At 38.1% G+C, this 27234-nt stretch overlaps 1 protein-coding gene across 2 annotated transcripts in view; it reads left to right on the top strand.

Annotated features, from left to right (window-relative positions):
• Positions 1-349: 349 nt before the first annotated feature.
• The window catches only part of LOC145994856 (uncharacterized), a 34516-nt gene continuing 7631 nt past the window's right edge, over positions 350-27234 (top strand). The window contains exons 1-3 of one of the 2 annotated variants that reach the window (XM_083131253.1): positions 350-583; positions 20366-21037; positions 25705-25824. In XM_083131253.1, coding sequence (XP_082987379.1) covers positions 20375-21037; positions 25705-25824 — 783 coding nt within the window. In that variant the 5' untranslated portion in view covers positions 350-583; positions 20366-20374. Of the gene's footprint in view, positions 584-7389; positions 7453-20365; positions 21038-25704; positions 25825-27234 lie in introns of those variants that run through there. The other variant, XM_083131254.1, reaches the window with a different exon arrangement.

Here is a 27234-nt window from a genome sequence, read left to right as displayed (position 1 = left end):
CAGCGCAACGCTAGCCTCGCAAGTCTCGTTTCTGCCTTAAACTGGACGCAGAGAAACGCGAGAACTTGCAGGGGTTATTTTTCCAGGGTGTTGTTTTAAAATTGTTGTAAAAGAATTGAGTGGAAATGTCCATTTGGCACAACTTCTAAGGCCAATTTCTCGCAAACTATTTCGAATTAACATTTAATCAAACGTTTTGCACAACGTTAGTATAAAATGAATGGCATGCAGTGATACAGTTAAAAGCATATTTTAGGTGAGAGTGGAAATGTCCATTACTCCATAGCACAGGCTCCTGACAAGGAGAACGCCTTCGTCCATTTTATGCCTTGCGCAAGTCGCTGGCAACACTGCACAGCAGTATTTTGTTTCGTGGGAAAACAAGAGAACCGAAAAGGCTTCTGCATTTTCTGTTCATTTTATGATTTTTCATTTGTTAACTACACTTTGAGCACAGAAGAAGAAATCATCAATTGATGTCAGTGATGTGCTGTATTATTCAGTGTTGAGCGTATAGGTGATTGTTTAGTTTTCAGTAGTGGTGTATGAAAATAAATTCACAAAAGGCATAATTTCCATTAAGGTAATTGGAATTTTATATTTTAATAAGTGCATTGCAGTTGTTTCACACAGTAGCCTGATAGCCACATTTTTTCGAAACCCGAATACTGCTCATTACGTTAGAAGGTTCAAATTTTGTGTGACAATGATTGCCAAAATTCTACGATAGTTAGTCTTCCTGCTAGGAGAATTTGAGAAATAAATCATAAAACAATCGGAACCGGGCCGGACAGATTTCTTCATTTCTACAGAAGAAACTACTTAACGTAATAAGTTCCTGTAGTATTGTGTAACATCTGGAAGGTGTTTTGTGTGATGTGGGAATGTTTCATAGCGGAAATTCAACCATTGACGCATAGCCCCACGAACCATTTCCGGTAAGGTTAGGTTAGGTAGGGTCAAAATAGGTTACAATAGTTAAAAATTGGTTTCGAAAAAAATATGTGTAGCCCCACGAACCATTGACACATAGCCCCACAAACCATTTGCGGAAACGTACATTCTTCAGTTATAAAAACACTTTTTTTTTAAAAAAAAAAAAAAAAAGGAGCGAATTTACAATATAGAGAAAGTCTCCAATTTTGTTAATTTTCGGTATACTAACTAATTTTGACCTCCTAATCACGAATCTGTTGAAAGAAACCGGGGGTCACGTCTGAAAATTTGAAAAAAAGCCGATTGAATTTTTTATATATATAGGTGTATATGCGTAGTTTTACGAACAAAAATGTAATATCCTGTCATTGTGTCCAACCACGCCGTTGTTTTACAAGAAAATGATTTATGATGTTCAATTCTAGTACGATCCCTATTTATTCGATGAATGTAGGGGTGAAATGAGTGCTAATGGAACCTAACCTAACAGGCCTAACCTAACCTCGTGTGAATGGTTCGTGGGGCTACCCGTGGATGGTTTTTGGGGCTAATGTCAATGGTTTGTGGGGCTAACGTCAATGGTCTGTGGGGCTACCCGTGGATGGTTTTTGGTGCTAACGAACAATTTTTCATCAAAATGTACATTTTCCAGACGTGACCCCCGGTTTTTTACAACCGATTAGTGATTAGGAGGCCAAAATTAGTTAGTATACCGAAAATTAACGAAATTGGAGACTTTCTCTATATTGTACATTCTAGCCAAAAAAAAAAAATGATCAAAAAAACGTGAATACACGTTAAAAAATGATCCGCGAAGCAGATAGGTAAGTACAAATGTCAAAAATTGATGAACTCAGAAGTTATAGGTGTCCGAAGGATAGTAAACATTTACCGAGACATTAACATTCTTACTTACCTATCTGCTTCGTGGAACATTCTTTAAGGTGTATTCAAATTTTTTTTGATGAAAGCAATTTAAATTTTTCACATTACGAGTACTTCTTTCTTTTCGTTTTTTCGCTTCCGTAAGACACAATATGGCGCGTACACCTTCGTAGATCATCGTGCTTGTGATTTGTCGATTTTCATTGGGTGTGCAGTGTTTCCAACCTTCTTAACCCAAGAAATACAAACAGTTAAAATGCGTTGAACCATTCACGATAGCCCAAAGACACATTACGTAAGATAATGTGTCTTCATATTTGGCATACTTACTAATTGAGGCCTGCTAATGACGAATCTGAAGTTAAAATTTGTCGGAAACGTCTAGAAATTGCAAAATAATTGTGAACCATTGGCACTAGCTCCACGAACTATTGATGTGTGGTTAGGTTAGGCAAACATAGTTAAAATTTCGTGTCATGGTAGTATCAGGATCTAGAAATTGCAAAATAATTGCGAACCATTGACACTAACCCCACAAACCATTGACGTGTGGTTAGGTTAGGCAAACATAGTTAGAATTTGGTGTCGTCGTAGTATCAGGAATATATATATTTGCTTGTGAATCAAAAAAATTCGCCTTATTTTAGCTTATTTTGCAATTTCTAGACATTTCCGACAACTTTTAACTTCTGGTTCATGATTAGGAGGCCTCAATTAGTGTGTATGCCAAATATGAAGAAAATCGGAGACGGTCATCTTCAGTCGTTCCGTTAAAATTCATATAACTAGTTAGGATAGGCAAACATAACCTAGCGTAATGTTTCTTGGGGCTATCGTGAATTGCTCAACGGATTTCAACCATGTTTGTATTTTTGGTTGGAAATACTGCATACCCAATGAACATCGACAAAGCACAAGCACGACGTGCGATGATCTACGAAGGTGTACGTCCCAAAGGCTATTGTGCGTCGGAGAATTAATTTTCAACAAAAAAACATGAATTTCCGCTATGATACATTCCCACATGACAGAAAACACCTTTCAGATGTTAGACAATGCTACAGGAACTTATTACCGTAAGTAGTTTCTTCTGTAAAAATGAATAAATCTGTTTAGGTGATAGTAAATATTTACCGAAACCTGTTTCTTTCGTAATTCGCTACGACCTTTCTTGTCGCACAACAGTTTTCCTACCTTGTGTTCTGACGTCAGACTAGGAATGCCTACGATGTTAGTTTAGGCCTGTTAGGTTAGGTATCATTAGCATAAATACAATGAAACATTATTTTTTACGCTAGGAGAACTAAACACACTAAAATTGAAAAGCTTTCTGCCTTGACGTCAGAACACAAGGTTGGTCAAGTATTGTGTGATAAGTGAGACCCAATTCGTTACGCTCTCTCAAGCGTTGCCACACTGTTGCATTCTCAGTTACATTGTCTTCAGCATGGAAGGATGGCGGGACACACACGTCAGACGAGGAATGCCTACGAGGTTAGGTTAGGTTCCATTAACATAAATACTATGAAAAATTATTATTAAGTTTGGCAATGGTGTATTGCACGCTGATTTTTTCATGTTGGGAAAATGGTGTCTTCCGTAGAGCTGCTGCTGTTATGGTAGGGTTACGTTATGTTAGGAAAACATAGTTTATTTCGTTTTTCTCTGCATTTCCATACTTGACCGCAAATTATTACATGCAGGTTCATGATTAGGAGGACTCAATTAGTGAGTAGGCGAAATTTCATAGAAATTGGAGAGAGGTCCGGTATTGTAAACTCGTTCCAAACCGACTTTTACATATATCCATTGGCACAGGTGCAACAAAACATGGCCGCAAGTAGACTTCCACCTCGCAACTTCAAACGGCTACATCTCAGCTTTAAACGGCTGTACAGTCGTAAATACTTGTTTCCGCGCTTCACAATTTGCAACACACAATCTTCATTAAAAAAAAAAAATCCTTGCAAAGTCGAGGGTGTAGGATGTGACCACGGACCCAAAAATGTTATTTATGTTTAAAAAAACAACGTAAAAATTACCTTGCGCAAGCATGCATGCTTCCCATGGACAATGTATCTTCCATTGACAAGCGACTGTAAGTATTGTAGACTAGGGGAATTAATGTAGGAGTAAATCGGAACCTTAGTAGAATGCATTTAGGGACTATTATAATGCTAAGAGAACCAAACTTGGCCTGCCTAACTTAACTACGAAAGCATATATTAAACAAGATCTTAAGTGATGCCTAAAACTCCACAGTATGTGTTAATAGAATTAAATCGAAATCGAACATGTTAAAATTGCATTCGTATCATGATGAAATTACAATAAAACAAAAGGTACTTGGGCCGATCTGCATGCAATTCTGTAATGGTGTATCGTTCTTTTTCTGTCTCATATATTTTCATAACAGTGGCGTGTGGTGACATTTAGACCAGGATACCCACACAAAAGTTGTTGCTTGAGAATAAAGAATCACACTATATTTTTTAATGAACTTATTCTGGCAGACCCGTATTTATCATTTGGTAGATCCCCCCCTCCCAACCTTTAATAACAACACTAGTGGTTGAACAAATGCATTCAAATAGTTTATTATGCAAACAAGATGTTTCTGTGTTTATACTGCCAGTCAACCACTCTATAGAGTTAAGACGTTTCTTCTGAAAAAGCCTAATATATACTGCTTACCATCCTTCATAACTCCTGCCTGAACAAGTTCTCCAAATCAGAAACAAAGCTCACATTTCTGATTGTTTGCACTTTTTCCGTAAGTCTATATGCCGAAAATCCCCTCTCCAGAATGTCATCAATAACTCTTGATTCTTTCTACCCACCATTTTATCAATTCACTGCACTAACAAATAATAGAGATCCTGTAATGCAAATAATATGAACGAAACACTCACTGTAAATTTCACATGACAGAGGAAATAAAAGTCAACCAATGTTCCACGGTAACAAGTGTCTGTTCTGCCATCCCTGAAAACCGCACATTCTTGTGCATGATTGAATCAGAGTTGCCAGTCGACAAAATATTTTGTAGAAAAGAGTTAATTAAGCACCCATGTAGAAAATACATCAGAATGCAATGATATAACATCTATTTACATCACTTTGGAATGTCAGGGAAGGAGGGGGGGTCTCATTTGAATTTCATAGTAAGCATTGTGTTATGTTTTTTTTGTTTTTTCATTCTATGATATTGTCTTGTTAACAGTCATCCTCATCAACTTATAAGCTGAAATGCAAATGCAATGGAACTCAAATAAAATGCTGATCTCTGGAATGAGATAAACAGATACTCTGAGAACTATGTGAAACTTTCAAATTATTGCTCACATAATTTTTAGTGGGTTCATGCAACATGCAATTTTCAGTCGGTCAATCGATTCTGCTTATCACCTCCCTATATGCAAATAATATTGCTAGTGTAACTTTTATTTCATATATGAGGCTCAGTCAATAAATAATGAGGCAGAGGATATTTCACAGTACTTATGTAACGAACCTCAGAAGTAATATCCGCCACTCTTGGGCATTTATCCCATTGTGACACCAGTCGCATAATGGCATGCTGGTAGAACTCCTTTGGCTGCTGTTGGAACCAATTGCGCACATACTCCTTGACGTCATCGTCTGATTGAAACCGTTGTCCCCTCAGTGCTTTTTTGAGCTCACTGAAGATGTGGAAGTCGCACAGGGACAGATCTGGACTATAAGGGTGGGGGGGGGGGGGGGTTGGCTCAGGACTTCCCACTTGAATTTTTTCAGATATTCCTTTGTTGCGTTGGCTGTGTGTGGTTTAGTGTTGTTGTGCAATAGGACGAAACCACAAGAAAGGTGACCGGGACGTTTCGATTTGATTGCCTTCCTGACTTTTGTTAACGTTTCACAATACCGCTGGGCATTGACCGTAGCTCCATGCTCCAGGAAGTCGACGAGGAGTGGTCCCTTGCTATCGAAGAAGAATGAAAGCATGACCTTGCCGGCACTTGGTGGAGGGGAATCTGCGTGCTTCCACTGACAACTGGACACGGCTGCTGCTCTCACACCTGCCCCTCCATTTTGGGTCCGTCGGCCCATTTCTAACTACCTCAGTTTTGGTGTAATATCCTCTGCCTAGTTATTTATTGACTGAGCCTAATAAATATTTTATATCGGATAATTTACGCATATATAGGGTGCGTTTCGAAATTCTTAACAAATCGAACAAAAAGTAACTATCTTAGTGAACCTGGTGATACTAATTATTTTTCAGACTTATGGGATGCTCTAGACGAAAGCGCAGGTGCAGCATTTTGTTTATAGAAATTTTCTGCTTGGCGTCCAGCGGAAGGTATGTCCTTCTGGCAGAAATAAACTCTGCTGCGAACACTTACTCATTTTAATCACATTGCAAGAAGAGTTAAGGCACAATCATCTTGCGCATGTTGCTTCATATTGCTCTCTGTTAAAATTATAATATATTATATAACTAGTGCAGTTTGAAGCCATCATGCACGCTCATTGTCTGCAAGCAGCAGACGATTCTCACTGAACCAACCAGCCTCCTGGCCTGTGCATTTGGTGAATCTAATTCTTTCACGAGGTGCACAGTATGTGACTTTTGGGACAGCATAATGAATCGCACGGAAGCACTTATGGAACAGCCAGTTACTATAACTCGTTTAACGCGTTAAACTTGTGCGAATTTCAGAACGGGTCAATTAAATATGATATCTTCCACTACAACATATTCTTGCCCTTCTCTCTGATTTCTATATCAGCACTCATTTTTTATAATGTATTTTTATTGCAACCCACTACAGTGATCTATCTACGTGTGGTGGCTTAAAATATTGTTGGCTACTACCAACACTGAACACACTGGCAAAATTACCCTCGATGCTTAGAACAAGGAAAGGAATGCAGGATGGGGTGAGCACGGGCAAACCCAAACACATGGTTGGGCCTCCCCCATGGTGGTAGCGTCGTCGCCTTGTAATCAAGGGGTCCTGGGTCCTGGGTTCGATTCCCGGTGGAGGCACATAGTGGTTCGGATCCCACTTTAAACTGTAGGTCCAGTCCTGATTAGCCTTACTGTGCATAAAGTGGACTTAAAACAACAAATCAATCCAATCCAAACATATGGTTGGGGCTGATTGGTGCCAATGGGGTTACTTTTCAAATTTCTAGGGTACCCAAGAGAAGCAGCAGTGTTTGCTTGGGGAAATTGCAGAAGGGGTGGGTCTGGACAGCACCGAAGGCACAATCAAGATCCATCATGAGGGAAAATTAAAAGTACAATTGTGGTAGAACCCCAACTGAAAGTTTAAAGCCCGGAATTTGCATAGTACATATTTATTTCTAGTGTTTCATCACTGATATTCACCATTTAAGGAAGGGAAAATTAAATGAACGCACAAATTTTATTTTTATTTCCATTTTATTGTAATGTTAATTCTAGCAATTACATTCAATTAATCAAAAGTATATAAAATACAATTAATATTTTTGTAATAACTGCTCCTTTATATTTTTGGACAAACTGATGATTCACTTCTTAACGGTATCAAAGAGATATTTGGCAGCTGGTAATACAAGTTCTTCAGCAATTGTGTGAGGTTTTCCAGTTTTTGCTATCAGGTGAGAAACTTCAAATGACGCCCTCACGGCATTCTTGTACCCACTTGTAGACCTTTTCACAATTTTCTTGCTTTCGCAAAGCTCCTGCTCCTTACTTCTTAAAATGTCAATGATCTTTGTGATGTGTTTTTTGTGTTTAATTTCAAGACACTGTCGCAGTTTCGATGGTTTCATGGCTTCATTGGACAATACGTCATAACATAACACACACACTGTGGAAGTTGCTTGTCTTCTGGGCCTGAACACGTGAAACCCATGGACAGATATTTCTTGCTATAGGCTAACAGAGGCCCTTTCTAAGAAGAGTGGTAGGTTCACATTGCTTCAAACTCAACGCACCCTCATCATTGGAATCTGCACTTTTTCATTTCAAATTCAGCCAGCAGTCCATTTACATCAGAAGTCACAAGCACAAAATTCACCGTGGAAATATCGAGAAGTAACTTTACCATTACCCAATAATATGCAAAGGCCCGAACAGAAACAACTAGCGATTACTGAGAAGTCTTCGCTAACAATCAGAGACTGACTCAGATGCGAACACCGCAATCCTTTTATACATGGCTTTCTTCGAGAACATACTCCAAAGGATGAGAAAAATTTTTAGAAGTAATACAAGGCTTTCCGAGGATGCAAACATCACAAGATTCTGAACAGCTGCGAAGGTGGATTTTGTTTGTTCCGCTGTGGAGCAAAGTCACTTGCAAAGCAATCTGAGTCAAACAAGCCCTCCCCACAAGCACCAGTCCAGGCGTTTCTCAGCCAAAACATGCATGCTGTTGCTGTGGGAACTGGCGATGCTTAGGCATGTCTATGTTTTCGGCTTGTCTACTTCAATTTTTTTACCTCAGTAAATAGACACCGTAAATTTGTATAATTTTCGTTCTCTCATAATTCATTCTTAGCATTAAAGAGTAAATGCTCTTGTCTGGGGGGTTCTGTGGACCACGATTGATCTAGACAACTGCTGCAACTTGTTTATTGGAATAAATTGGTTGTATGCTTATTGCTACCATGTTCTGGATACTTTGGACATTAATTCACACTCATTTTAAAACTTTGGAACACTATCCTCATCGGGTGTGCAACCTTGCGAAAATCATTAAACTTATGGAAATTGAACAGATATTCAGTATTAAGAGCATTTTTGAATATTTATCCATGTTTTCCTGAAGTTACAACATATGAGGTGTGGCTATAAAAAATCCGGACTGTTGCTACAAAATCTTTTATTGGTTATTTTGTACAATATGATCATTATCCTCTTCAAAGTACTCCCCTGCTCTATCGATACACCGCGCCATATGAATCTTCCATTGCTGGAAATCATTTTCTGAAACCATGTTCATGACCTCCGTCGCTTTGATTTTCACAGATTCTACGGTCGTAAATCTGGTTCCTTTCAGTGCTCAGGGTGGCGACAGACCTGGAAAACCTGGAAAACCGGGAAAAGTCAGGGAATTTGAGGTGTCAAAAATAGTCAGGGAAATGTCAGGGAATTTCATCTTTATTGACCTTTTTTTTTAAAATTAAAGATATCATTATGGAACTCTGCACGGGAACAGAAAATTGTTATAACTCGGGGACTGTGGGAGCAATCTACTTTGGATAAGTTTTAATTTGCAGCTAAAACATCATAGCATGCAACCGTGTACAATTCAGAACGCCGGACCGAGGGAGGGGGTTTCGGGGGCACAACCCCCGAATTTCAATAGAAAAAACAAAAATCTGAAGTTTGCCCCCTCTTCTCCCACTATTTTGGAAAGAAGGCGCGAACTTTAGTATTCTTTTCAAAGAATGGACATTTCTTAAGAGAATGAAACATGTTTCATGTTCTTGGGTGCCATACAAGTAGAATAATAAGTCACAATGTGATTTTTTATTTTTACGAAAAATATGTAACTTGCATTTTTGGAGGAAAATTGTTATAACTCTAGCACTATGGGAGCAATCTACTTCAGAGAAGTTTTGTTTTTCAGATAAAACATCATAGCATGCAACTGTGTACAATTCAGAACTCCGGACCGAGGAAGGGGGGCTGGGGTCACGACCCCCGAATTTCAATGGAAAAAACAAAAATTTGGAGTTTGCCCCTACTTTCCCGCTATTTTGGGGAGATGGCGCGAAATTTAGTATTCTTTTCAAAGAATGGACATTTCTCAAGAGCACGTAACATGTTTCATGTTCTTGGGTGCCATACAAGTTGAATAATAAGCCAAAATGTGATTTTTTTTTCGAACAATATGTAATTTGAATTTTTAGAGGTAAATTGTTATAACTCTGGCACTATGGGAGCAATCTACTTTGGATAAGTTTTGTTTTGCAGCTAAATCATCATAGCATGCAACCGTGTATAATTCAGAATGCCGAACCAAGGAAGGGGGGTTTGGGGGAGCCCGACCCCCGAATTTCAATGAAAAAAAACCATAAAAATCTGTAGTTTGCCCCCTCTTCTGCCGCTATTTTGGGGAGAAGGCGCAAACCGTAGTATTTCTCTTCAAAGAATTGACGTTTCCAAAGAGATTGAAACATGTTTCATGTTCCTGGGTGCCATACAAGTTGAATAATAAGCCAAAATGTGAAACTCTTTTCGGAAATGTGGCATGGATATGTTGCAGAGAGGGGGGAGGTTGGTCATCAATATAAATTTCCCAGGCTTGCTCCAGACCTGTGTCAGAGTTTCCACCCAAACATAAGTGTATGAAGGTCCAAAATGCACATTCATTTTGTAATCAGCACCATGATACCATATGGTATCATCGGGCGAGTACGACCTTACACTGATGATACCATATGGTATCATCGGGGGAATAAATGTTAAGCCTCTAAATATTACGTGGAAAATGCATTGAATTATCATTTTTTTTCTTGTCCATATGGGAGTAGTAAGGGGACTTGTCAACAGATGGAGGGGATAAGAGCGGGTGGCGCCGTCCGATAGTTGTCGTACGTCGTAGTAAGGCATTTTGTTGGGCAAACGGAAGGAACATGGAAACAAATAGGTTCCATTGATACATACGATTTTTGTCGAATATCGCCACCCGACAAAGTATCTCACTACAACATGTGACAGAAATTGCATGGACTGCAACATCCAACAAAAATCGAATGCATAAACAAGAAGAGCTTTAGACTGCAAATATGCTGCTGGAATTTTATTACTCTTCTGGCTCACTTCACCTTATTTAATGTAGCAGTGCTTACAAAGGTTTTCTTTCATCATCCTGACGTATTACTGGTTTCGCACAAGTTAACATACGTTTACAATGACATTGCACTATTCTTAGATATCAAGAAGAATCCAACCAAATGGAATATATATTGAATACTATCACGAAAAAGTGAAACATAAATCTGCATTAGTGAACGTTATAAAAATTGGCAAGTGCATTCTCCCAACCTCAAATTTACTGCAACACTGTAAATTCCTGTCTGTTTAAACTCATGACAGATGGTCATTAATCTCTCACTGAGTAAGGTTAATGTCCAATATTATGAAATAAAATAGTAATAATAGATACGTAAATATTTTAATATCATATTTACTCGAATCATTCAATCATAAAAGCAAATCACTTTCTTCAAGAATTTACTTTTCTCTGCCAGCCCTGCTAAATTTTCAATTTCCATCTACTGATTTATGCGAGGGGTGGCCAGAAAGTAATTTCCAATTAGTAGGGACATTGATTTTTTTTTCGCAAACGCGAAAACTGTGAAAATGGTAATTGCTGCGAAGTTATGTTTAGGAATGTGCAGTGATAGTGTCTGGACACATTTTTCGCCCGTTCGAAATAATGTGAATTTGTCATAAAATGCGAATTGTTGGCATTTTTAGCGATTTTTTTAAAAGAAATGTCCTAAATCAACGAAAAATTCCATGAAATTCAACATCCTTGTCTTTTCTAGGCCATGTTTGTGTACATAGAACATGCAAGGTTTCCAACATTTTACTCAAGAGTAAACTATAGAGTTATACGTACATGGAATAATTCCAACAGCCACATTAAATCATGTATTTCCCACAATTTTTTCAACTTAACAAGTCAAAAGAAGATAATGCCAATTTTTGGTGCCATAATATATTGGTATCTGTCACGCGAGATTGATTGATTTTAATTTTTTGGGTGCGTCGCCACTTATGGTCATTATGCGCCCTTCAGTATATATGGGGAAAATTCCATTATCTAAAATCCTTACCTTAAAATTAAAAAAGGGGAATGGAAAATAACTTTCCCGAAATAACTTTCAAGATATCAAACTCTCACGAAGAGGCGTAAGCCATTTGACTTACTTTGAAACAGTAGTTTAAAAACACCATGAAGGTATAATTTCAGATATTTATGAGAAAATGCCCTAAAATGCAAATGTGAATTTTGGGGAAAATAACACCTTGTAGTAAAAAATAAAAAATAAGAAAATACACCAATTTTTAAAAAAATAACAAAATATCAAGTTCCCTACCGATTAGGCATAAATAAAACAAGAATATCAGTTGTACTTTATTACATTAGTAACAGTGAGTCCTAACCTAATTTTTGGCATAATCACCACCGTTGTTCTGGCATTTGTCGTAGCATGGCACTAAATTTTGTATGCCCATGTTATATTGTCTGACAGCAAAGACTGGAACTATCTCTACCGCAGTGTAGCTGCCAAAATCCTTGCCCTGCCAGAAACCTCTTCAGTTAAACAAAGAGATGAAAGGCGGTACATTCAAGGCCAGGGCTGTACAGGGAGTTGTCCAAGATCTCTCACCCGAAGTGATGCAAAGTACCCGTGGATAATGTACCCGTATTCCCATACGTGCACACTAGTATCAATATATACATATATCATCTTCCACATTTATTATTATTATCGAACTTTCAGCACGACTCCAAATCTCCGTCAATTTCAGAGAAGCCAAGCAAAGGTCATTTGCCTTGCCCACAAAAGGCGATGGCTATATTTACGCTTTCTCTCCCAGAAACCCCTTTGTCTCCCCAACGTGAAATATTTCCATTCTTCCCTGCAACCAACCCCCTCCTCCACGCCAGCCAATAGAAAGTGGACATGGACAAAAAACCCTAACCCAACGGTGAATTTTGGCGGTTCAGTGTGCGTCTATAAGCTAGACAGAGGACATCGGTGTTGAGAATGCAAGTGAAGAAGCAGTGTTGAGAATTCAGGTGACAAGTGTGTGTCTAGAAGTTGTACCGAAAGTCTTTGTCAAGAGATTGCTGAACATTCTGTGTCTAGAAGTCAGTGTCCGTCAATTCTGAGAGCATAGCATTTAACACTTGATTACGATGAACGGGATAGTTTTCGTCACAAGATAAACTATATCTTTTTACATATAATATATGTAACTGGTCAGTGTACAGAAGGCAGATGTGAACTGTGACGTGTGCTTCCGCGGCCTGATATATATGTAGGAATCGTCACCGGAGGGCAGTGTGATTGACACCACGGACAGTTAGGACGACCAGGTTCCCTAACGACAGACAATGGAGACATCAATACACAGCGCCAGGACATCGGTGTAAGTGTGACCGGAAATGAAATTAAGGTGTGGACTTGCAATTCTCATGTCATGTAGAGATTCTTAACATAATACATATTCACATATCACAGTCCACCAATCAAATTGCTATAATTTCATATGCAACCCATCCTTTTCCCCCATCTCAATAGTATTTTTCTATTTGTTTATGTGCACCGTGCAGGTACAGCCAGGCATCGAACCCTGGATGGCTTGGCCCCCAACTGCCTATTGTTCGGCTTCAACCAAGCGGCCCAGGGGGGAAAGAGCTAGCCTGTACGGCCATTTAAAATGGCGCCCAACAGTAAGGCATTTGAACCCAAGTTTGGCTTCAAAAGTACCCACTTTTCATGAAATTTCACATTTTTTCACTTCAAACCAATTTCAAATCATGACACAAACTTGTATCAATATTTGCTTTCAATTAACATCATTTCCACCATTTGAAGAGCAACATCGATGCATTTATATTTTAAATTGCTTGTGTGCATGTATGTTTCCATTATCAGTAGTTTCGTAGATGTAGCTTGTTTCTTGCATGTGGTGTAGTAGTCGTTTGCATGTACCGTTGGGATGTTCGCGAGTGCTTCCATCCAAAATTCTCGAATTGTGTCAAAGTGCTAGATCGGCGAGTATGAAAGTTGCAACGAGCCGTCAACAGTGAAAACGTTTTCTCGATTTGAACATTAGTGCATTTTGGCATATTGTTTATGGTGCTTACTCGCTCACAATCAAAATTAAAAATGGCAGGCGGGGAAAACGACGTCGAGAAGAGTGGCGAGACCAGCACGTCGACGGAACATCCAGAAGCGATGAGCATGCAGCAGATGATAGCCCAAATAATGACCAGCATGAGAACCGTGACGCAAGAGATGGCCCAGGACCTACGTGAACATATCCACCAAGAAATCAGCAATATCCAATCAATGCATGAGCAATCAATAAGTGACCTTTACTCGTACATCAGTGAGGAGAACAAGAAACTGAGGGACTCATTGACAAGAGATGGCGAACGAGCAAGGGCTGAGATGCAGAAGATTTGTGAGGATAACCGCAACAAACTGGCTGAGAGATTCCAATCTGACCTCAACAGAATCGATGCCGAAATATCAGTGTGTGGCCAAAACCAACAACAGATGGAAGCTTCAATTGCAACGAATCGGCAAGACCTTGCGCAATTAAGAGCAGAAGTGGATTCCACTCGGAGTGTTACGCAGGATACGATCAAGGGACTACTGGATTCGATTGAAGATGTTCGCAAGGACGTAGATGTGTTGCGCAATAGTATTTGCCATGAAGCGCGCGATTCCGAGAGATCAACTCGCCACCCTTTGATTAGCGAGCAACAACAACAACGAGTTGCCACGTCCAGTGAATCGAACGTCAGCCAGTCGCTCTTCGATCAGACGCCTAACCTACCCACCGTGCCGGACGCCGCTGCTGTGATGTCACATTCGGTGAAGGTTCACGCTCTGTTCAAGCCTACCTTCAACGGATCTGAAGGTCCACTGAACCTTTCAACATATTTCCAAGAACTGGAAGATTATTTCATGCTCAGCAACGTTCCTCCAGAGTTGCAAGTTTGCGTCGCCCGGATCACCTTGACGGGAAGAGCAAAGCAGGCGTATGAGATGCGAGCGGATAGCATACGGGACATTTCTACTTTCAAGGCGGCCCTGGAAGAAGAGTACAGAGACGATAACACTATGTCTGCTCTGAAATTGTCGCTGTATACCAACAAATTCGACAACGCCTTAAGAATGACGTTTGCTGAACATGCAGCAAGGCAGGTGAAAATAAATCGAGCGCTGAGAACTCCATTGTCGGAAAGCGAACTTATCAAAGCCATTAGTAAACAGTTCAATCCAGGAATTCAGAGGACACTGATTGCCCATAGCGCCTCCACGCTTTCCGAACTAATGAACATTTTAAAAGAACTCTCAAATGTGAGTTCCGACAGGCCGAGTGCACCCTGCAGGGAATACCCCCAGGAGTGAAGACAGCACGTCGCTCATCAGAATGCAATGGCGTTGAATGGCCCTGGCAATACTAACAGAGAGCGAGAACAGAATGACCGACGCCGGGACTCGAATCGAGGACGCTGGAACAACCGGCCGCCGAGATTCCAGAGAAGCCAGCGGGACGGAGCCGATTGGCGGCACAGCGACCAAGAAAGCGACCGGGACTTGAACCCGTGTAATACCAATCACCCAGATTTAAACTAGATACGCCTCCAGGTGACGGGGAGAGACCTGCAGGCGAAGTTGCGAACTTTCATGGAACCACGAGTGAATTCCCCATTTATACGGCAGAGCAGATTTTGAGTCAAGAACCAGTTTCTAGTACTGCAAACTCAGAGGGCGTGAAGAGGAGACCTGATAGCCCGAGGCCGATGGCACCTCAAAGCAATGCTTCAGATGAAGAGACTAGGGTAAAAGTACCGTTCGTCGGAAGTGAAAGTGAGCCCTCCAATGTTTTATTCTCTAGCACAAAGTTTAATTCTAACGCTGATAGATCAGCTGATGGCAACACTGCCCCAGGATTGTGCAGGAATGAAATGAGCGCTCAAAACCAGTCTCTAGCATCCATTGACGTCACTGATAACGGGACCACCCTCAAGAATGAAGGGGTGCGTTACCTCCCACAAATCGAAGCATGCATAGGAAAGCAAGTCATCAATTGTCTCTTAGATACAGGCGCCACCTGTGCGGGAATTAATGCAGATCTTTTCAACCAGCTGAAAAGAAATGACCCCTCTTTGCCTTCGTTCAGAGTAACCAACGTCGTTGTGAGAGGAGCGACAAACGCAAAAGATGTAAAAATTCAAGAACAAGCTTTATTGACTCTTGAAATAAATGGAGCAAAACTATGTTGTCCTGCTCTGGTCGTACCTGGATTATGGCACGATTTGATTTTAGGGTGTGACACGTGGCTTGATTACAAGGCCAGGTTAGATTTCAACATGAGAACAATGCACCTCAACGTCGATAACCAAAACGTTAGCGTACCCTTCATTTCGAATGAGAATGCACTCAGCAACGTATGCCACATGTGGGTTGATGCAGTTGACGAGATCAATGAAATTAATGTAAACCATAAGGACGAAGCATGCAATTACATGAGAAGTTTGAATGCAAATGTGGCGGGAAAAAAGGGTTCTCAAAGTTAACTTGAAAGGTGCATACACAGAAGAGGGTATCGCGAATCACGTGCGAGGCTGTGATTATTTATCGACTAAGGAGCAACAAATGTCACGTCGACTGTTATTGAAACACAAGCAGCTTGTCAGTGAAGAACCACACACGGTTAATAGAAATACTAATGAGATTAAGGTGGATTATGAAACTCCAATCAAGAAACTTATTAACTTCATACCAATGACCTGTGAAGAACAGATGGCGAAGGTGATAAGAAAGTTATCCAGACGTCCAGAAAAATGGAGGATAACAAAGAAAGTCAGGCTAAAAGTCTGATCGCATGACACGAAAAAAGCGTATGGAGAAGAAGATTATTCTCTTGTAAAGTCTTATGTTTGTTAACTTTGAAATCGTTAACATTATTTACTCTTATAGCTGTCAACCTATATAGTGGATTTGATATCTATCTATATCATTTATTATTATTCTTATGTAACATTCCTATTTCAATTGTAGTGTTTTATCAAATTTCTACTGTATTTCTATGGCAATTATATATATGTACTTAGTTGTGTAGTAATGGTGAATTATTATTTCATTTGTGTGAATTATCATTTTCATGTTTATTTAGTTTTGTATTTACTCTCCAACAGGATTTTGAATTTTATATATGGGATCTAGCATGTAATAGTATAATGGAACCATAGATACACATGTTATTATTTTAAGCAATGATGTTGTTGTTCGCGTTCTACGGAACATATTTAATGTATGCAACGCATTTCAGGATTTAAGTCAGGCGACCAAGGTGGCCACATGTTTATCATTACTTGTGTCAGTGCTTCACTTTAGATCTCTTCAGTCCCAAGTATCGCACTTGGGAGGGGCATAATGTACCCGTATTCCCATACGTGCACACTAGTATCAATATATACATATATCATCTTCCACATTTATTATTATTATCGAACTTTCAGCACGACTCCAAATCTCCGTCAATTTCAGAGAAGCCAAGCAAAGGTCATTTGCCTTGCCCACAAAAGGCGATGGCTATATTTACGCTTTCTCTCCCAGAAGCCCCTTTGTCTCCCCAACGTGAAATATTTCCATTCTTCCCTGCAACCAACCCCCTCCTCCACGCCAGCCAATAGAAAGTGGACATGGACAAAAAAACCTAACCCAACGGTGAATTTTGGCGGTTCAGTGTGCGTCTATAAGCTAGACAGAGGACATCGGTGTTGAGAATGCAAGTGAAGAAGCAGTGTTGAGAATTCAGGTGACAAGTGTGTGTCTAGAAAGTCAGTGTCCGTCAATTCTGAGAGCATAGCATTTAACACTTGATTACGATGAACGGGATAGTTTTCGTCACAAGATAAACTATATCTTTTTACATATAATATATGTAACTGGTCAGTGTACAGAAGGCAGATGTGAACTGTGACGTGTGCTTCCGCGGCCTGATATATATGTAGGAATCGTCACCGGAGGGCAGTGTGATTGACACCACGGACAGTTAGGACGACCAGGTTCCCTAACGACAGACAATGGAGACATCAATACACAGCGCCAGGACATCGGTGTAAGTGTGACCGGAAATGAAATTAAGGTGTGGACTTGCAATTCTCATGTCATGTAGAGATTCTTAACATAATACATATTCACATATCACAGTCCACCAATCAAATTGCTATAATTTCATATGCAACCCATCCTTTTCCCCCATCTCAATAGTATTTTTCTATTTGTTTATGTGCACCGTGCAGGTACAGCCGGGCATCGAACCCTGGATGGCTTGGCCCCCAACCACCTATTGTTCGGCTTCAACCAAGCGGCCCAGGGGGGAAAGAGCTAGCCTGTACGGCCACAGTACTCAGCTGTATGGGGTTGTGCATATTCGATTGGCCTTCCGTGAATTGTCTGCACCATCGTCTGACCTTACTATCACTCACGATGTCCGGTCTGCACACCTGACACGATTGCTGGTGGCTCTGTGCCAAATTCTGAGCGTGCAATGTAGGCTATATCGCAGTCGGTGGGAGACTGTATGAGAGCTGCAATCTTTAACCTAGAACTGTCCTAAAGCGGCTGCATTGCAACTGTACCAGATTACAGCTACATGCCACTTCTTCCTACCTGCATGTGTGTGTGTGTGTGTAGCTCTCCGACCACTAGTGCTGCATATAGGCACCTTTGGAGGAGCTTTTTTCAGGATGCTCCTCGTATATGAACTTTCAGAACCTTTTTTATTAGAGTGTTCCTGTTTTAATGTGTGGTTAGCTAAATCAGGTACCTATACAATGCAATTCTATAAATTCCTTGCGTTAAATTTCTAATACCTACATACTCTTTTCGTCAGCAATAATGGTATAACTGCATGTTGTCAGTTTCACAGTACTTCACTTGGATATACTGCACTGAAGCAGAAATCCCATTGATAATGTAAGGAAATATGACACTTTATTTTGTTCGATTCAATTGTTTCACTTATATGCAAGAGTTAAGTTGTTTGCTTTACAGAGAAGAGAGAAGTAGCTTTATGCATTGAAAAATGAGTCCGCACTCATGGTTCTTGCAAGCAGAGGGTTCCAAACCTCAGTGGAAATATCAACATATAATACGGAGAATGTATAGCTAAGGAGACTGATAAATTACAAATTGTATTTCTTAATCAATCACTCTTCACTCTTATCTCATTTAGTCGTAACTTTAAAAATAATCAAGTATTTTATTTTAAACTTACTGCGTATGAAAAATTCCGTAATCGTTCCCTAGTTTGTGAATTGTAATAATTTTCCAAATTCACTATTTTGCAGTTTGAATTCAAATCATAGAGAATAGAGAAATTAAGTCAATTTCATAGAAGATAATATTGGTACTTAACAAAACCATACGTGGATCTGTGTGAGTTTATTATTTATATTTGCAAAAAGATCGATTTAGTTTACTTTGTAATTGTCAGGGAAAAATGTAAATTTTGTCCTGGAAAACCTGGAAAAGTCAGGGAATTTCATTTCTGCTTGTTTGTAGCCACCCTGGTGCTGATTTGACCTTTGGGAATAAAAAAAAAAGTCTCATGGAGCAAGATCCGGTGAATAGGATGGATGTTTTAACACTGGGATTCCATACTTGGCCAAAAAAGCCTTGACTGACAATGCTGTGTGGACAGGAGCATTATCCTGATGAAGAATCCATGACTTGCTTTTCCACAAATAAGGTCGTCATCTTCTTACTTGCTCACGAAGGCTCGTCAGCACCGTAATGAAATAATGTTGGTTGACAGTTTGATCTTTCGGTACCCAATTCGAATCAGTTCACCGACATTTGCAATGTTTGATTCCATTTTTGATGTGCAAGGCCGTCCAGGATGCGAGTCATCTGCGATCACTTCTCATCCCTCTTTAAACCTTTGAAACCACTCAAACAATTGAGTGCGTGATAAACACTAATCTCGTAAGTTTCTGTGGCGGATTCTCCGAGTTTCATAAGAAACTTCACATTGATGCGCTGTTCCACTTTCACACTTAACATTTTTCCGATGGAGGACAGATGTAGGGTTCACTTTGTCCACAAGCTACAGCGGAGCTGAGCTCCGTGCATCCTGGGCAATTACACACCGATTGGCAGGATATCACGTTATACACTCATGCACCACTTGACCTTGACGTTTGTCGACAGCAACATCAATACGGTTTTTTTTTCTAGCCACACCTCGTAGGCCATTTATTCTTGCATAGAAACTTAGTTTAGTATGTAAGTAGCAATAGTTTAGGGTATCTTAAGTCTGTTTTTGGTTTATAAATATTCAGTGTTTAAAAGTTGGAAAGGAACTTTCCACAGTTTTAATGTGTTGTAACCAATCTGTTTTTTTAAATTCTTTTATGGACTTGAAGATGGAAAATAAAGGTAGTTTTTGAAAGCTTAAAAGTCAATCAGAAAACGACCTGGCTATTGTCCTGAGAGAAGTTCATCATCATTAATTTGCCACCAGGAAAGCTTCAAGAAATATTTTTAACATAACTGTTATTCATTTCTCACTAGAAGAAAGATTTCTAATAGATAACTATAAATCTCTGCATATTGTGACCACGTGGTTACATTCACAGAAGAATTAGCACTTGTACTTATTGAGCTTTTAATTCACTCATTATGTAATTGCAATTCACATCAGTCTTTATCACAGCTTTTAAAAAAAGTACTAAAAGAAAATATTTTCTGAAGTATAAATATTTTACATGACACATTTTTTATTTTTCAGAGGATCAACATGGCTGCTGAGAAGTTCGTTTTGCATATGAAATCTCATTCAAAGCAAGTTTGTTCTGTTCTTAGAGAACTGTATGACACCTCGTCTTTGACTGATGTCACATTGCTGTGTGAAGGACAGAACTTTAATGCTCATAAAGTGGTACTCTCTTCATGTAGCCCATATTTCCGTAATCTTTTTGAAACTCTTTCCGTGAAACATCCAGTTGTGTATATGAAGGGTGTCAAGAAATTGTTGATGAAGGATATGTTAGATTTCATATACAATGGAGAAGTTACTGTTGCTCATTCAGACTTGACATTATTTCTGGAGATCGCTAACGATTTGTCCATCCATGGGTTACATTCAGCACAGGGAGAAAAGGATGCGACAGAAGACTCCAACAAGGATACTACAAACGAATTTTCTTCTCCCGTCAACAAGAAACGAAAATACACACCAACTAGTACAAATTCATCTGCTAAATCACCCTTGTGGATGGAGAAAAACAAGGATGTGCAGTCCGAGCGGTTCCTTGTGTCATCACATTTCACGGACAGGAGACTGGAAAGTGACGAAATTACATTGGAAGGGTCGGATGAAATATCAGATTTCAGCATTGACTTTACACCTGGTAATAGTCAATCTAAAAACTTGAATGAAACACAGCCAAGATCAGAACTGGTAAGTTTGTCACGATTGTACTCTAAGTAGAGGCACGTATTTTTGCTAAATAAAAAGAGCAAAATTTTGGTATGAAAACAAGTCAATTTTGGGTTCAAAAGCAGTAAATAAAATAAAATTTCGGTGTCATGACGGTGAAAAATCGGATCAAAAGCAGTGTATAAAAGGACATTTTGGTTTTGATATTGAGAATATATTCCTAAATTTGATTTAAAAACTGCACTTATCACAAAATAAGCATATCCCTTCTAATAGCACATTTATGTAGTTACCAGAGTATTAAGTTTATTCGTGTATAAAGGAGTCCATTTTTGCTTCTCAAATATTTACAGCAGAATTCATCAATTTTCCATGAATTGCATAACTCTAGGATAATTCAAGCTTGAGAAAGTGTTGCGTTGGTGAATAAATTCTAAATTTTGTTTTTAAGAGTCTATTTCACATTATTTCGTGACAAAACCAGGTAGAAAGTGCACCTCGCACCTTTCAAAAACATGAAAAATGTTAATTTTTACAATGATAGAATGTTACAATGAGTTATTTAACATTTCACGTTTTCATTAAAAACGAAACATCGATGCCTCTAACCAGTTGCCTATGCAAGGGGAGGGTTATGGGGTTTGGGTTTAATCCCCCCCCTTGAGCTTGTGAAATATTATGTAAAATGCTGTGAAAAAAATTCAAAATGGCCAATGTATCACAGTCAAAGATTTGCGACAATAATAATAATAGTAATTCTAATACTACTACTACTACTAATAATAATAATAATAATTTGAATTATTATTATTACTATGCAGCATGGAGAAAAGCACTGCCTTCCAAACACACACGTCTTTCAGAGTGAATGCCTTAAAAATAAACACGAATTCTTGAAAATAAAATATAAGGGTAACTATGATTTAAAAGAAAAAAAGTTGTATGTCAGTTGCAACAATGTTCAGTACACTGGTGTACGCAGGATTTTTTTTCGGGAGGGGCTGGAATAGTAAATGTGGATAGTATATGACTTCGTTTTGGAGGGCAGGATGCATAATAAAATATTTCATATTTTTGGAGCTTTTCGGTCTATTAAAATTTTATTCAAAGACAAAAATGGTAATCGGGACACACTTTAAAAGAGGTTTCACATTTACACATTTTGATTTTTTAAAGTTCTTAACAGATTTTTATCTGAAAATTATGATTTTCTCAAAATTTAGGTAGAGGCTGTAACCCTCAACCACCCCTCTACTTATGCCAGTGTTCAATGAACATGTATTTTTTTGTGTGAACAATGAGAATTAACTAAAGAAAGTTCTTGGTTCGTCGTAAGCGGCTAATATGTAGACAAAGGCTAGGTGGACAATAATACAGTCACCAGTCCATCTGGGAAGAAGGCGGAAAATTTCAACTAATTCCGGGAATCAAACCCGGATCTCCCACGTGGTTGTCAGATGCTCTACTGACCAGACCACCGCAGCTCCTTGAATGAGTTTCGTACTTTGACTATTTCAATTTATTTTAATATATATTCGTGTTTTTTATGGATTTTCTTCACACTTAAAATGTCTCACCTCGTTGACCAGACAATTATTTCGTAACAAAGAAACAATAAAAATGCTCCCAGAATTTGATAAAAATAGAATGACTAGAAAGTAATTTCGTTCTATTGTTTTCATAAATACTATATATGTGTAGATCTCTACTACTTAATAGTCGTAGTGGTATTAGTACAATTGTAGTAATTCAGATAATTAATTATAAGTATTATTAATTAATTATGAGTATTATTATTTAATTAAATTATAATAAGTCAATGGTAGTGTGAATTAGGAAAAAGTTTTAGAAATAGCTCCCCCCCCCCTTGATAAAATCTTGTGTAACCTCTAACTTTTAAGTAATCCACTGTTTTTCATAATGAATGTGCACAATTTATCTTTATCTCTTTCTCTGCATGTGTGGAAAACATTTTGTGATCGAGAATTATCATATGGGGCATTCCAGTGTTACGTGTGCAACATTTTTTTATATTCATAATTAACTAATTTCATAGAATTATGAATTACTTTGTAGTATCTGCTAACAAATGAAAAATACTTGAGTATGATGGATGGCATAGGCTGAATGCATGAAAAGCTACTTTAAAAATGTGTCAAATTTTAACGTCATTTGTCTGTGAAGCATGTAGGCTGCAGATACTAGTAACTTTTATGCTTTCACGAACATCTAAATCTTAATGCAATAAAAAACAATATTAATTTCCACATGAATTCATTTTGTTATTTACATGGAGTAGTACCACTTTTCGTGGAATATCCCATATCCAAGTTTTTTTGGTTCCCTTGATCCTCTGTTATCCTGCTAGAAAGTGAAAAAATTTGTATTGTTTTTGAAGATTCTGTTGTTTTTTGCTCATGGAGATGTGCTACGGTGAAGTAATGCACTAATTTTACCTTAGGCTGAAGCCTCCAGCATTAGCTTCAACGCTGATAGAAAGTTCTGGCATTTTTGTTTGGTTAGGAGTTTTAAATTTGGTGCATTATCATTGCAAGTGTTTTTTTTTCTTTCTTCCCTTTGAGTGTGCATACAACTAGCTTTTACAAATGAAAGATGTTGGAAGTTCTCAGAGATACGAGTTTCTTTACATACTTACATGGGCCATTCTTTGTGATTAAATATCTGTTATTTGGGTTTCCATGACCTGAAACAAATTTTATATTACATAACACATCAAAATCTATTGATTAAATAAGATTCAATGTAATTCTTGTGGAGCTACAGTAGCGCAAGGGCTATATTTTTTCTTTCTTTTTTTCTAATTGCCCAACTGTAGTTTGCAACTGCATTGTAGTTTCACCATCAGTGAGAATGCATTTGTTTTAGCTTCCCAGTTTGTGAACAGAATTTTTATTTTTGCAGTCAATAATTCAAGAAAGTTGAGTTTTCTTTTAACTCTTTCAATGAATGTCCTCTAAATATAGATTAGAAAACATTCTGTTAGCATTCTTAATTTGTAGCAAAAGTTGTGATATGTTTTGTGTGTTCATGGGTCACAAGGTTTTCTTCTCTACATTTCTCTACACTGGCTGACAATCTTTTGAAATGGTAATGACAATGAGTTCACTGCTTGGCATCTAAAATATTTACTTCCTCCATGAGGTGGCAACCAAGCATTCAAATTTCACTCACTAAAGGAATGGTGAGCTCTGATTGGCAGAGATCAAAGCATGTGCTGTCTCCAGCTCTTCTGTAAGGGGACAAAAGTGTGCAAATGATACTTTGGATGATCTGCCAATAGATGACAGATCACTCAGTGGCAGGAACTGCATTTGTGTACTGGCAGTGACGTAGTAGCAGACCTGCAACGCTCAACTTTAGAATTGTTCACTATTTGCATTGTAAAGCTCTTCAAGTAATACATATTGAAGTATATTGTTAGTGTGAAGATTTTAATTTTAACGTCATACATACAGTGAAATACACCATTATGAATGCCATTGAATGGGATATGTCATGAGATTGCAATGTATATTTTAAAGGCAAGGAGTTTTATGTGCTTCTTCAGAGTATCCGAAAAGTCATCTAACTGAGATTTTGATTTTACGTAACTTGTACAAAAAGCAATAGACACATGAAACTTACACTGGGTGTTAACTTTGTCTATGTGGATATTTTTAACACATTAAACAAGAAAATCATGCTCAGTATGCGAAATAAGGTACTAAGGTGCAAAAACATTTTTTGTACGAAATAAAAACAAAAATGGATAAAAGACAGCTGTGGATCGCTTGCCAAAATTTTCGATGTGTGAGTATTATCGATCTGATAGAGAATGATAATTTTTTATGTAAGATGATTTTATGGGGTTAAATATGGAATATTAAAAAAAAAGTATGTTTTTTCGAAATTGTACTGGCAACATTATTCGTGTCTGAGGGCAGTACCAGGTTATTCAATCAATGCCCAGATGAAAGTAAAGATTTGAAATTTATCATACAAGAACCTAACCTACCTATCTTTCTGTATGATATGACAAAGTTAATGCCCAGTGTGCAAAAGTTACATATGTTCAAAATTTCGGTTGCGTGACTTTTCGGACACCCTACTAGAGATACAACCATAAATGCAGCCATGAATGTTGATTGCAATGAGTTTGGATTGCTATATTGATTTTTCACATGACAGCGAATGCCTGTGTCACTGCCAGGTTTGTCTTATATATTTTTTTCTCTTTCCAACAATATTAGAATGGACTTTTTTTTTCCCAAGGTGGATGAAATCTTATCTAGACTTATTTTTCAAGAGTTTTTATGTTCAACAAGTAACCACCTAGAGGTGGATTTTAAATTTATTAAGCCGTTCAACTAACCTCGATTTTGTGTTATTTAGGGGACCTTAAAAAAATATATATGCAGGCAAATGTAAAATGTGGAAAATTTTGATTGAATGTATACTGAAGGAAAATTTTCAATCCAGGAACGTAAAAATCAGGTTTCCAGTGTAATTTCTTCAATTCCAGTGTAATGTGCAAAATTGTATTTTAGGCACACCACTCATCAGATACGTAACAATTTTGTCACTAACAAGTATAACAATATTTTCGCTAACAAGTATTTCCATTGTTCTTTTAATTTTTAATGGTTATAATCATCTTTACCATTCATGTGTTGTCTTTGATGTTGCAGAGAGTTAAAAAAGAAGTTGAATTGGATGAAAGCAGTCTTGACAGTGGTGACACTTCTGTATTTTCGAGTGCAGGACCAGAGGAAACATATCTGGGACAAGGAAATACTCAAGATTGTCAGGTTCGTTTTATTGTTATTCACTTAATTATTACAAGAATTCTAGCATGTTTTTTCATTGACATGTTGCCAAGGTTTAGTGAATTCTTATTTTTAAATCAATTGTCCCACACATCTTAGCCGCAGCTTGTTTTCCTTTGTTTTCTTCATTCTTTCTTCCTTTGTGCCTTTGTGTTTTTGAAGTGTGGGCTGTGGAACTGATTTATGTTCTCACGTTGTTGCATTTCTCCATTTGTTCCTGTCTGTATTTCTCACTAGGTTTTGCAATGCACATATTTTGTGATTTGTTTTTTCTGAATAATGTAACATAAATTATGCCAATTTTTACTTTAAAATCTTCCAAACACACATTAAAATCTGAGGTACTTTTTAAGTGAATGTAAAGAAACTGAAAATTTGTCAAGTTTCAGGTGATCTTATACTAAAACTATAAACAAGAGGTCATTATAAATGTTATTTACTTAAAGTTCATAGTTTGATTTTCAGTTATGTATAATGTGTATGTTTTGCTATTTTTTTTCACCCCCACCCAGTTTCACTTCTCATGTAAATACCCATATTATTATCTAGATCATCGTTTATATAAATATAACAAGAATGGAATTTAATATGATATTTTTACCATTTAAAGTGGTTGGACCAACTAATATATTTATGATATTGAAGAGTGATATTGGACAATGCAGCTAATAGGAAGTAAGTACCTAATGTAGATATTTTTTTTTTATTTCGTAATAATTGTTTAGGTGGAAGAATCATCACATGTTGAAAATACTCCATTGCAAGCTGGAGACAGCATTCTAGACAAGCCATTCTTTTCATTTATAAAACCTGCTCGTCAGACTTACACTGTTGAAGAGAAACTGAAAGTTTTGAAGAAACTGGATCAACTAGGTGGAAATGTATCTGCAACGGCAAAGGAATGTCAGGTCCCCAGAACTTGCATCCAACTGTGGAAGAAGCAGGTTAATGTCCTGTTGAATCAATACAGAAGCGGCAGAGGCAATAGAACAAGCAATGCGAAATCTTCGGAAATAAACTGAAAATGTTGCATAATTTATCATTTTGAAGAGGCGAGGTAAAACTTTTACTGTTTGGATGTGTGTGTTTTGGCTTTTGCTACAGAATCTTTCTGTTTCGTGTTTGTACTTTCTGGAGTTTGCTGGTAACATTTTGTTGCAATTCCCAGTTTGTTCTTTGCATGTTGTGTTATTGAAAGGTGAAATACATGTAGGTGGATCCATTATGAATGTGCATGATGGTGAACAGGGTAGGGTGGGGTACCTTTGTAGCAGAAGATAACAACACAGCAATGATGACAAACATGAAGGTGCAAAATTATGAACTCAAAAGTTTATTGCTTCCAATTCTTAGAAAAAATCATATGCCAAAAATTTCCAATGCAATTTTCAC

The sequence above is a fragment of the Lepisma saccharinum genome, chromosome 11, assembly GCF_977018435.1.
Source record: "Lepisma saccharinum chromosome 11, izLepSacc3.1, whole genome shotgun sequence".
Classification (NCBI taxonomy): domain Eukaryota; kingdom Metazoa; phylum Arthropoda; class Insecta; order Zygentoma; family Lepismatidae; genus Lepisma; species Lepisma saccharinum.
The sequence above is the reverse complement of the archived record's forward strand: the minus strand, read 5'-3'. Positions and strand labels throughout refer to the sequence as shown.